The 13,425-nt window shown below is 46.8% G+C and overlaps 1 protein-coding gene across 2 annotated transcripts in view; it reads left to right on the forward strand.

The window, feature by feature from the left end:
• Positions 1-3,202: 3,202 nt before the first annotated feature.
• The window catches only part of LOC119951080 (adhesion G protein-coupled receptor A3-like), a 664,838-nt gene continuing 654,615 nt past the window's right edge, over positions 3,203-13,425 (forward strand). The window contains exon 1 of one of the 2 annotated variants that reach the window (XM_038774125.1): positions 3,203-4,010. In XM_038774125.1, the coding sequence (XP_038630053.1) occupies positions 3,793-4,010 (218 nt within the window). In that variant the 5' untranslated portion in view covers positions 3,203-3,792. The remainder of the gene's footprint in view (positions 4,011-13,425) is intronic. The other variant, XM_038774126.1, reaches the window with a different exon arrangement.

Consider the following 13,425-nt stretch of genomic DNA (forward strand, 5'->3'; position numbering starts at 1 on the left):
TATTAGCTGCAGGGTTAGGTTCCAGGGTCAGGAAGAATTTAGCTGCAGAGTTAAGTTCCAGGGTCAGGAAGGTTTTAGCTGCAGGGTTAGGTTCCAGGGTCAGGAAGAATTTAGCTGCAGAGTTTAGTTCCAGGGTCAGGAAGGTTTTAGCTGCAGGGTTAGGTTCCAGGGTCAGGAAGGGTTTAGCTGCAGGGTTAGGTTCCAGGGTCAGGAAGGTTTTAGCTGCAGATTTAAGTTCCAGGGTCAGGAAGGTTTTAGTTGCTGGGTTAGGTTCCAGGGTCAGGAAGGGTTTAGCTGCAGGGTTAGGTTCCTGGGTCAGGAAGGGTTTAGCTGCAGGGTTAGGTTCCTGGGTCAGGAAGGGTTTAGCTGCAGTGTTAGGTTCCAGAGTCAGGAAGGGTTTAGCTGCAGGGTTAGGTTCCAGCGTCAAGAAGGGTTTTAGCTGCAGGGTTAGGTTCCAGGGTCAGGAAGGGTTTAGCTGCAGTGTTAGGTTCCAGGGTCAGGAAGGGTTTAGCTGCAGGGTTAGGTTCCAGAGTCAGGAAGGGTTTAGTTGCAGGGTTAGGTTCCAGCGTCAGGAAGGGTTTACCTGCAGTGTTAGGTTCCAGGGTCAGGAAGGGTTTACCTGCAGTGTTAGGTTCCAGGGTCAGGAAGGTTTTAGCTGCAGGGTTAGGTTCCAGGGTCAGGAAGGATTTAGCTGCAAGGTTAGGTTCCAGAGTCAGGAAGTTTTTAGCTGCAGGGTTATTTTCCAGGGTCAGGAAAGTTTTAGCTGCAGGGTTAGGTTCCAGGGTCAGGAAGGTTTTAGCTGCAGGGTTAGGTTCCAGGGTCAGGAAGGGTTTAGCTGCAAGGTTAGGTTCCAGGGTCAGGGAGGGTTTTAGCTGCAGGGTTAGGTTCCTGGGTGAGGAAGGGTTTAGCTGCAGGGTTAGGTTCCAAAGACAGGAAGGTTTTAACTGCAGGGTTAGGTTCCAGGGTTAGGAAGAATTTAGCTGCAGAGTTAAGTTCCAGGGTCAGGAAGGTTTTAGCTGCAGGGTTAGGTTCCAGGGTCAGGAAGGGTTTAGCTGCAGGTTTAGGTTCCAGGGTCAGGAAGGTTTTAGCTGCAGAATTAAGTTCCAGGGTCAGGAAGGTTTTAGTTGCAGGGTTAGGTTCCAGGGTCAGGAAGGGTTTAGCTGCAGGATTAGGTTCCAGGGTCAGGAAGGGTTTAGCTGCAGGGTTAGGTTCCTGGGTCAGGAAGGGTTTAGCTGCAGGGTTAGGTTCCAGGGTCAGGAAGGGTTTAGCTGCAGGGTTAGGTTCCAGCGTCAGGAAGGGTTTAGCTGCAGTGTTAGATTCCAGGGTCAGGAAGGTTTTAGCTGCAGGGTTAGGTTCCAGGGTCAGGAAGGGTTTAGCTGCACGGTTACGTTCCAGAGTCAGGAAGTTTTTAGCTGCAGGGTTAGGTTCCAGGGTCAGGAAAGTTTTAGCTGCAGGGTTAGGTTCCAGGGTCAGGAAGGTTTTAGCTGCAGGGTTAGGTTCCAGGGTCAGGAAGGGTTTAGCTGCAAGGTTAGGTTCCAGAGTCAGGAAGTTTTTAGCTGCAGGGTTAGGTTCCAGAGTCAGGAAGGTTTTAGCTGCAGAATTAAGTTCCAGGGTCAGGAAGGTTTTAGTTGGCGGGTTAGGTTCCACGGTCAGGAAGGGTTTAGCTGCAGGGTTAGGTTCCAGGGTCAGGAAGGGTTTAGCTGCAGGGTTAGGTTCCAGGGTCAGCAAAGGTTTAGCTGCAGGGTTAGGTTCCAGGGTCAGGAAGGGTTTAGCTTCAGGGTTAGGTTCCAGAGTCAGGAAGATTTTAGCTGCAGGGTTAGGTTAGTTTCCTGAAGCTCGGGTTGTTTTGCTCAGAGTAAATGAGTTTGAGGGCGATTTGATCGCGATGTAAAATGCTCTGAAATGTTTCGATAAGTCATACGAGGGAAATCAGTTCCCATCAAATGTTGGCGAAGAAGTCGAGGGCAGGGACGTAAGATTTTGGGCAAGAGATGGAGGGGAAATATGAGGAAGGACTTTCTTTCACACATTGAGTGGTAATGACCTGGAACTTGCTACCATATGGGTAGGGAAAGCAGAGATGATCAATGATTTCAAAAGGAAAGTAGATGGGCACTTTAAGGAAATAGATTTGCGTGGGTTATGGGGATAGAGCGGCGAGTGGAACTGACAGGAGAGTTCTGCAGAGAGTCTACATGGAGCTCCTTCTGTGCCATTATAATTCTGACAGCAAGGTCCGAACGAAACGCCGCCCAGATAACCTATTTTAGTGATGCTGCTCCTGTGGCAAAATGATTCAATAAGGATTGGTAACATTTTAAGCTCAGTAAAGAGTAAAATGACCGTTTGCAAAATTTCAGCGCGTTGGAAACACACATAAAACATCCTCCAGATTGCCCAAGGTGGGGTTTTATAAGTGCTTGGACAATGTGCTAAAATGCTCGTTTTTAAAGGGCGATATTTAATGGTACGATAATCTGTTCACGAAAAAAGCTGCCAAAGACAACGAGAGTCGCCACTGTTACTGGTGCGGTTAAAGTTTCCGGGGTTCGGCTGGATCGCATAGTTTAAAGAACTTTCTTGTAATCGAGTACAAAAACTGCCTCACAATGTTGTGGCAAGCCGAGAGGTCGAGAGAGAGTTTCCCAGCCTGTTTCAAGCAGCGAGCGGTTATATTGAGTTTTGAGCAGGGATAGAGTGCCCGTCCCAGGGAATGCCACCGGACAGATGTGGCTGATGTGGGTCAGTCACGGTGCAGACAGAGGTACAGCTCAGGAATTCGCCACTGTATCCTTTCCTGTACAGTCACGTGAAACACACAGACACACAGACAAAACAAAGTTTCCTTTTGTGCAACCGGACGCTTTCTGCTCTAGTTGATGAACTCCGCTGGGTGAACATTGCTGAAGTCAAATCTAAACAATGCCGAAGGGGACGTGGCCACAGCAGTGAACCATTGCAAAAGTCCAGCCAAGTTGTCTCCTTCCCCCCCCCCCCCCCCCCCGCCACAAGGGAAGCCGGCAGAAAGATGCCCTGTCACTTTAAGGCTGGCTGACTGACTGCAGGCTGGGCCAGTGGACTGAGGGCCACTTGCTGCTGCTCTCCCACTCAACGGGGGAGGGCTGAGCACATCTGGATCAGGCTGGCAGCCCGGCCCAGCTCCCCCCCCCCCCCCCCTCCCCTGTCCACCCCAGGCTGGACCTGTTGTGGGTGATGTGTGTGGAGCATTAACCTCCGGTTGTATCAGCCCGGGGAGAGAGTATCAGCCCGGGGCCGTGCAAGGGGAATAAAGCGAGCGGCGTGTCTCCAGCCCAGTGCCGCCCGCAGTGATTGGAGACAGCGGCAGAAAGTGGGGCGGGAAGCAGCCCCATGTATGGGAGAGGCTGCGGCTGGCCAGAGGCGCTGCAGCTGGAAGGAGGCGGGCGGAGGGGAGAGCTGCAGGTAACCACCACATTGACAGCTTGGGTGCCCGAGGCTGTGCCCTGAACTAGTGTGACACCCCGCTCGCCATCCAGTGGCAAACACACAGACCACCAAAGCTCAGCGCCGACAATGTGAGCCCAGTGGCTCCCTCCACCCCCTCCCCACTCCTCTCCGAGGCGCTCGCCAGCAATTCTGATTCAACAGTTGGCAAAGAAAAGTCATTAGATGAGATCCGTCACTTTGGGAAGTGTGCAGCCTGTCAGAGGCACAGGCACTGACCTAAGCCAGTCTCAGGGATCCTGGTGAAATGAGCAGTCCGCTGGACGGTGGACCAGGAGCAGAGGGATCAGTCACAAAACTCCATTCATCATGAAACTCTTGTACTTGGTGCATTTCATGGCCGGATTGTTGGGGAACACAGCCGGGAATAGAAATTGCCCTGATCTGATCATAGATAGCTGCAGCTGTGCCAGCGAGCGCTCCAAGGGACCCAGCCGACAGATCATCCGCATCAAAGTGGCGTGCAGCCATGGAGAGTTGTTAGAAACTTTGCAATCCAGCCTCCTGCCTAACCAGACCGTAACGCTGTAAGTACTTGAGTTTCTTTTCTCCGTGGGCAATCGCATCGAGATGCCCCCCTACAACCCAGAACTCTGAAATAGCTGCATGGTTAAACAGCACACTGCAAATCCTCAATGCCTCCAGCCTGTCCAAAGGGTTCTTTAGCAATTGGGACCCACTACCTGCGCCTGCCAGCAGGCTTCTCACGTGTGAACAGATAGCACCCGTGGGCAACCCTTTCTAGAAATGTTCCATGTTGTCGATATAACTTAGGGGTTACTTAAACGGTCTCTCTCCAGTAAGCAGCGTACTCCACAAATAATGCTCCTGCACCTTGGTTGTTATCCAACTGAGAACCCTTTCCCCAGAGATTCCCATATTTTTCGGTGTATCCATACCGCTGGATATCTGGACAGTTAAAACTAACCTATAATATTCACAGCCTGTCAATGCTGGAACAGGACTGGAGTTAACATTTGCTGGGTGTGAACTGGTGTGGGCTGGTCTTCTTACAAGGGTCCTACTCCACTCGGCTATCGGACATAACAGCGATTGATTATATTCCAATAAAACTGTTTTCTATTGACACCGAGTGGTGATTTCAATGCAGCCTTGCATGTTTTAAGTTTCTCATCCTTTCTTTGCTGCTTTCATTATCTCTTCCCTCATTCCTTTCTTTGAATTCGAATCTCTGCTGCCCTGAACTCCCAAATCTTTGCCCCTGGTCGCAGTCGTTGCCTTTCACTCAATAATTATGACGCTACACGTTTTCTGCCTCTTGTTCCCTCTGCAGCCCTCACTTCCTTACATTTCTCTTCTGCTCCTGTTTAACTGTTAATCCATTTGCCTCTTATTTTAATTCCTAACCCGACTGCTGTTAACTGCTGGCGACACTGAGCAACTTCTTGCCACAGTTTCTCTTAAGGTGAAATTCACTTTCATGGCAACACCTGGCACTTTAATTGGTCAGATAATGAAGTGACTCTGAAGTTCCCTGCTATAACCTCTTCTTCTCTACCTCTCGATTCTGTTTTAAGGTGCCCTTAACACTTAGCTCGATGGCCAAGCTTTTGGTCACCTCTGTCTCTTTAAACTGACAGTGTCAATTTTGTCTAATCGCCCAGGATGAAACAGTTTGGGACATTTTCTCATATTAAAATACACGTTGCTGCTATCTAACTCTATGACACACGGAAGGAATAGGAATCAGGGTCCCACCTTGATTACAAACTTAGCACATCAGGTATTTTGGTTTACAAAGAAAGCCCCCTGATGGTGATGCTACATCCATTATCCTCCAGAACATGGTACTAATAGTAAAGAAGAACTAAACATTCTGATCCTACAGTGCCAAATTATTGAAGGCCTTTCTGCAATGCTGTGGATTTCTGAAAATAGATACCTCTATTACATTCAAATACCCAGGGGTTTTATATATTTTATGTACATTTTACAATTTTGCGTCTGTAATAAATCATTCTCATTTGTTCCCCCACTCCCACCATGCCCCCAGAAAATAGCAAATACACTGAGAGGAGAGGATTTGGCTGAATACTGTGCGGCTGCTTTTGTTACTCGTTAGTCACAAAGATATTTGTTTGTGATCTAGGGTTACTAACACTTTAATTCCCCCCGTCCCAACGACATGGAAGTAAATCATTTTAACCCAGCACTTATCCAAGTGGCACAGTTATCATGGTGATCACTTGTACACATGTGTTTCTTGATGTCATATTTACATGCTCCATCATTTAAGTTTCATTCCTCATCTTGTGCACTTTAATATTGTCATATTTTGGAACACATTTCTACATTTTTGAAGAGTAATTTGCCTAGAAATGATGCTAGTTTCTGCATCTTGTACTTTAAGGAACGCTTATGAAGCAATGAGATGACTATGGAGAATCCAAGTATTTCTTTTAACTGACTGGCGTTCTGTAAGGTTGTCTTTGGGATTTTAATGAGAGTGTGTGGCTAGCTAAAGGTGCTGTCTTTATTAGTCCCTTCCAAGGAAACAGTAGCACAGTATGATTTACATGCTGTGAGAATCTTGTTGAATGCTATCACCAAGCATCACCCTTACATCTACATTATTTGTAAAAGTGTTTATGCCTCTCTATAAATATTTTTTTGAAAAAATTGTTTCCATTTCTAAATAACTAAACTTCCCAAAGTTTAGTAGAACAAATAGTAGAAACTATCGAGATTACGCCTCACACTGAAATCTCTTAAATCCCAAGCGGCATAATCATACACCAGAAATAAAGACAATTTGATTAAGCTTTCAATATTATATTGAAAACAGTATTTAGACAATATAAATAATAAACGTATGACTTGTGATGAACTTTAGAGATCTTGTAATTCTGAGCCAGTCAGCATGATCATACACTACTTTCATTGTTCATGGTTAGCTGATCCGTTTGACCAAAAACCTGAATTCTAACTCACACTGTAGCATTTACTACTATATTCAGTGAGAGTATTTTGTATGGTCCGCCTATAAGTGAGGAAATTGTAAACATTTCACTTAATCAATAATTATATGTAATTATATCCGCAATAATTTATTGTAGTTGTGTGCAGATGTCATGAGTGACTGGTCGACATCATGAGTGACTGGTCGACATCATGAGTAACTGGTAGAATCATTGCTTTGTTGATTGTTTCTGGTTTTCCTTCTCAGGTCCATGGCCAGCACTTGTCCTGAGGCTAATTACTCATCTTTATGTCTCCTTTTACACACTGCATTAAATATGTTTCTCTCAGTAAACTGTCCAAGCACTTCTCTATTTGCTTCAATACGTTTGCCTATCCTACTCGTGCTGTTGCTTTCTCTCCTTCTGTCTTTTTAAATGTAAAATGTTGTACCTCGTTGTGTTTGGTCAGTTGCTGCCCAACCAATTAGAGTAAAACGTGACTTCTGGATTCTCAGCAGCCAACATGTTGCAAAACTAACATCTCCATTTTTGGTTTATTACAAAAGTACTAAGAGGAAAAACTCCCAAAAGGGTGCAACAACTTTTATTCTGTCTTTGGAGATGCAGGATTATATGACTGCAATAATAATCCCCTATGTGTTTTTACAGTAATAATCCCCATGCGTTTTGCAGTAATAATCCTGATATATTTCACAATAATAATTCCCATGTGTTTTGCAGTAATGACCTATTTTGAATTAACATTCAAAAGATTAATTTATTTAAAAAATATAATCTGAAGGATTGCTAAATTTACAGATCACCTTCACTTTGTGTGTCAGTTCCTGTGATAAGGTCGACGTACATGCATCGTGAAGTAATGTACTATTCAGACTTTTTATTCCTATACTGAATGGTACCTCCCCCTCCTAAATAGTTTTACAAAAATTGACAAAGAGGAAATATATATCTTACTCATGAAGGTCAATTATGAGAAACTTTGTTAGGATTGCACAGATGTTCTTAGAGATAAAAATGAAAAATAGATGTCGAACTCAAGTCAGCCAATGGCCTGGCTGTTTAAAAAAACATTTTTTTATTTGATTTATTATTGTCACATGTATTAGTATACAGTGAAAAGTATTGTTTCTTGCATGCTATACAAACAATGCATACCATACATAGGGAAGGGAGGAGAGACTGCAGAATATAATGTTACTTTAATGTATCTTTAATGTAGAAGATGGAAAATAAGACATGTACAGTTCATGAAACTAAACCGTTAACTTAATTAGCAATGGTCCAATTATACATATGTGTCCCTATTTTCCTTTATTTTTGTGCTTATGAATTTGAAGGATAATAGGGCACTTCAGTTCCACATGATTGTTAATAACATCCCATTCTACTTCACTGTCACCTCTTTGATGTGTCTTTAATTTGTTCCATTGTTTGTACAACATCCAGGACTCAATGAGCAGAAATTTTGACCGCAACTAAATATTGGAACACAGCAAACATTGTCTTCGATCCCTACCATAAGTGTCATTCCCCAGCCAATGGCACCATGCCAAATGTCCCTGGCAATTGCTTGAGGCAGGACCGGGTCATTTGCAACCTTGGTATCATATTTGGGCTTTCAGTCGCATCAATTTCATCATTAAGGCTGTCTACCATAATCTTCGTAAATATTACCTGACTCCACTTTTGCCTCAAGCTTGTCTGCTGCTCTAACCCTCATCTATAATCTATACCTTTGTTAGTTCCACATTTGACTATTCCAAAGCACTCATGGTGGCTCCCATCTTCCACCCACCATAAACTTAAGATCATTCCTAACTCTTGCTGCCCGTATATAAACTTGCTTCAAGTTCTGTTTGCCTTTTGGTTGAGCAATGCATCTAGTTTTGAAATTCTCATTCTTGATGCAAATCCTTCCATTGCATCACCTGTCCTCATCTCTGTAATCTCCTCCAGCCCTACAAACATTTGAGATACCCGCTTTCCTTCAAATCTGGTCCCTTGTGCGTCCTTGATTTTAATTGTTCCACCAATGGCAACCATGACTTCGGCTGCTTCTGAAGTTCCTTCCTTAAACCTCATTGTTTCTCTGCCTGTCTCTGTCCTGCTTTTATATACTTCTCAAAATCAAGATTTTTGACCTTCAGGTTTTTCATAATCTGCCTGAATATCTTCCTTTGAGGTAGTTTGTTAAATTTTGTTTCATAATCGCACCTGTGAATCACCTCAAGACATTATGCTACATTTAAAAAAACTATAAATGTAAGGTGTTGTTGCTGCTGCTGGAGAACGGAACTCTTCTTATTTCAGGCCCCAGCATCAACCATGCAAGGCTTCCTTGTTTTAGTAACATGTTGCAGTACAACATTAGAAGAATGTCCTCAACTATAATCGTGTGACATTTCTCATATCTGCCATTGTATGACCTGTCCAACTGACATTGCCTATTAAGAAGTTTTATGCTGAGGGCCAACATTGTGATTGGAACTAGTTAAACGGTATATTCTCTTTTTAAAAAAATATTTTTATTCTAATTTTTCACGTTTTCTCTCGAATTTACGCCAACCAACAATAAACAATAATCAGCAACAAATATGTAAATCCCCATAACAATAATAGCGATCCCATCCTCCCACCAACCCGCAAACATCAGCCCGCATGTTTACATAAACAAATGACAAAAAGGAATCAGGGATTATCCATAGTCATCCTTAATACACACAGCCCCCCTCCCCCCAACCCTCCCACCCATCGCCTCAACTAATGTTCAATGTTATCCAGTTCTTGAAAGTGCACAATGAATAATGCCCATGACTTGTAGAACCCCTCCATCTTTCCCCTCAGTTCAAACGTAACCTTCTGAAGGGTCAAATACTCCAACAGGTCCCCCCGCCACGCCAGGGCACAGGGTAGAGAGGCTGCTCTCCATCCCAGCAGGATCTGCATCGGGCAATCAACGAGGCAAAGGCTACAATATCTGCCTCCGCACTCGTTTCCAACCCTAGCTGGTCTGACACCCCGAATATGGCCTCCCGGGGACCCCGATCCAGTTTCACGTGCACCAATTTGGAAATTACCCTAAAACCCTCCTTCCAGTAATCCTCTAGCTTTGGACAGGACCAAAACATATGAACGTGATTCGCTACACCAACCCCCCCCCCCCCCCCCACCCCCACTATGCTCACACACATCTTCTACTCCTTCAAAGAATCGGCTCATCCTCGCCCTCGTGAGGTGTGCTCTGTATACCAGCTTCAGCTATATCAGCCCCAACCTCGCACATGAAGTGGAGGCATTTACTCTCCGGAGCACCTCACACCAGACCCCCTCCTCTATAACCTCTCCAAATTCTTCCTCCCACTTTGCTTTGATCCCTTCCAGTGGTGCTTTATCCTTTTCCAAAATAGCTCCGTACACCGCTGACACTACCCGCTTCTCCAGTCCCCTTGTCGTCAGCACCTTCTCCAGCAACGTGAAGGCTGGTTCCTCCGGGAAGCTCTGTATCTCCTTTCTGGCAAAATCTTGAACCTGCATGTATCTAAACATTTCTCCCTGCTCCAGCCCATACTTCGCATCCAGCTCCCTCAATCCTGAAAACCGACCCCTAAGAAACAAATCTTTTAGCATATTAATCTCCTTCTCCTCCCATTTCCGAAAACTTACATTCCACCTCCCTGGCTCAAATCTGTGGTTCCCCGAATTGGCATTTCCCATGATCCTGCCCCCAACCCAAAGTGTTGGCGAAACTGCCTCCAGATTTTCAATGAAGCTATTATTACCGGACTCCCTGAGTATTTCCCCGGAGCTATCGGGAGCGGCGCTGTTGCTCGTACTTTCAGTCCCAACCCCCTGCACAAACTCTCTTCCATTCTGACCCAGTGGGAATCAACCCCTCTGACCCAGCTCCGCACCTTCTCCACATTCGCCGCCCAGTAGTAGTACATCAGGTTCGGGAGACCCAAACCCCCTGCCTGCCTTCCCCTCTGTAGCAGCACCTTTCTCACTCTGGCCACCTTCCCTCCCCATATGAATGAGGTAATCCTTCCCTCAATCTCCCTAAAAAAAGCCTTTGGCAGGAAAATTGGTAAGCATTGAAAAATAAACAGAAATCGCGGCAACACATTCATTTTAACCGCCTGTACCCGACCCGCCAGTGACAGAGGGAGACCATCCGACCTTACCAGATCGGCTTTCACTCTCCCCACCAAACTTGTGATGTTGTACATGCGAAGCCTCCCCCACTCCCGGGCAACCTGCACCCCCAGATACCTAAAGTGAGTCCCTGCCCTACAGAATGGCAGTCCCCCACCCCTGCCCCCACCCCCGGCCGAGACACCACAAAATACTCACTCTTGTCCAGGTTCAGCTTGTACCCCGAGAAAGACCCAAATAATCTCAGTAGCTCCAATATTCCCCCTATCGACACACTCGGTTCCGACACATACAGCAGCAAGTCGTCGGCATATAAGGACACCCTATGCTCTTTCCCCCCCCCACTATTCCTTTCCATGCTCCAGAACCTCTTAATGCGATGGCCAACTGCTCAATTGCGAGTGCAAACAGCAGGGGGACATAGGACATCCCTGCCTCATCCCACGGCGGAGAGAAAAGTATCTCGAGCTGATATTGTTCATGCGGACACTTGCCTTCGGCTCCTTATATAATAGCTTTACCCAGTTCACAAATCTTGGTACAATCCCAAACCACTCCAGAACTGCCATCAAGTACCCCCATTCTACCCGGTCAAAAGCCTTCTTGGCGTCCAATGCCACAATCACCTCTGTTTCCTTCCCTTCCGCCGGTGCCATAACGACGTTCAAAACCCTCCTAATGTTCAAAAAAAGCTGCCTCCCTCTCACGAGCCCTGTCTGATCCTCACCTATCACGTTCGGGAGGCACTCCTCCAGCCTACCCGCCAGTACCTTTGCCAATACTTTTGCGTCCACATTCAGAAGTGATATGGGCCTGTACAACCCACACTCAGTTGGATCCTAATCTTTTTTTAGCAACAGTGAAATCGATGCCTGCCCCAAGGTTTGTGCCAACACCCCCTTTCCTATCACCTCTTCAAACATCCCCACCATCAGGGGTGCCAGCTTATCCTTGAGTTTTTTATAATATTCCACCGGAAACCCATCCGGCCCTGCGACCTTCCCCGACTACACCCTTCCAATCGCATCCTTTAGCTCCTGCTCCACTATTACTCCTTCTAATGTAGCCCTGTCCCTCTCCCCTAGCCATGGGTACTCAAAACAAAGAACAAAGAAAAGTACAGCACAGGAACAGGCCCTTCGGCCCTCCAAGCCCGTGCCGACCATGCTGCCCGACTAAACTACAATCTTCTACACTTACAGGGTCCGTATCCCTCTATTCCCATCCTATTCATGTATTTGTCAAGATGCCCCTTAAACGGCATTATCGTCCCTGCTTCCACCACCTCCTCCGGCAGCGAGTTCCAGGCACCCACTACCCTCTGTGTAAAAAACTTGCCTCGTACATCTACTCTAAACCTTGCCCCTCGCATCTTAAACCTATGCCCCCAAGTAATTGACCCCTCTACCCTGGGGAAAAGCCTCTGACTATCCACTCTGTCTATGCCCCCCATCATTTTGTAGACCTCTATCAGGTCGCCCCTCAACCTCCATCGCTCCAGTGAGAACAAACCGAGTTTATTCAACCGCTCCTCATAGCTAATGCCCTCCATACCAGGCAGCATCCTGGTAAATCTCTTCTGCATCCTCTCTAAAGCCTCCACATCCTTCTGGTAGTGTGGCGACCAGAATTGAACACTATACTCCAAGTGTGGCCTAACTAATCCAACCCATCTAGAAATTCCTGCATCTCACGGTCTCCCCGTTTGGCTCTGACCTGTACAACCTCTCATAAAATTCCTCAAAAACCTTGTTAATCAGCTCCAGAGCCATCACCAACTTCCCTGCCCTATCCCTCAACTGAAGAATTTCCCTTGCCGCTGCTTCCCTCTGTAACTGACCTGCTAACATACCTTATCTCCACTGCACCCCTTGCTCATCTCAGTTGACGCACCGCCTTCCTGGTGGACAGTCGGTCGAAGCTCGTCTGTAGTTTCTTCATCTTTTCCAGCTTCACTGGGTCCCCATCTTCTGCATAACTCCTATCTACCTCCAACATCTCATCTATTACCCTCTGCCGCTCCAACCTCTCCTCTTTGTCCACCCTGGCCTTAAACAAAATTACCTCACCCCTCACCACCGCCTCCAGAGCCTCTCAGACAACTGCCTTCGACACCTCACATATACCTTAATTACGTTTTCAATTTTCTCACAGAACACTTGGTTCCCCAAAAGCCCCACATCCAGTTTCCACCCCGGCCTCTGCGCTACCTCCTTCTCTAGTATCATATCCACCCAATGCGGGGCATGATCTGACACTGCAATTGCCGAGTATTCTGACCCCTTAACCCCAGCCAGCAAAGCCTTTCCCACCACAAAAAAAATGGATCCGCGAGTATACCTTATGGACTGCTGAGAAAAATGAGTATTCCCATTCCCTTGGGTGCAGGAACCTCCAAGGGTCAACCCCTCCCATTTCCACCTTGAACCCAGCCAGCGCTCCCCCCCCCCCCCCCCCCCCCCCGATGGGACCAGCGAGCGCGGCCGTGATCTGTCCAAACTTGGTTCCTGCACCATGTTCCAGTCCCCCCCCCCCCCCCCCCCCCCCCACCCCCCCCCCCACAATCAGCTTGTGTGTCGGGGATGGCCCAAAACACCTTCTTTGCGAATCCCACATTGTCCCAATTGGGACCGTATACACTTAACAGCGCCACTAACCTCCCCTCCAGCGCCACTGTCACAATCGCATATCTAACCCCCTGATCTGCCACCACCTTCTCCATCTGCAAGCGTACCCTTTTGCTGACCAGCAGCGCTACCCCTCGAGCCCTTCCGTCAAATCCAGAGTGAAACACTTGATTAACCCAGCTCTTTTTAAGTCTCACCTGGTCCTTCACCCTCAAGTGAGT

Source organism: Scyliorhinus canicula, chromosome 16 (genome assembly GCF_902713615.1).
Source record: "Scyliorhinus canicula chromosome 16, sScyCan1.1, whole genome shotgun sequence".
Taxonomy (NCBI): Eukaryota; Metazoa; Chordata; class Chondrichthyes; order Carcharhiniformes; family Scyliorhinidae; genus Scyliorhinus; species Scyliorhinus canicula.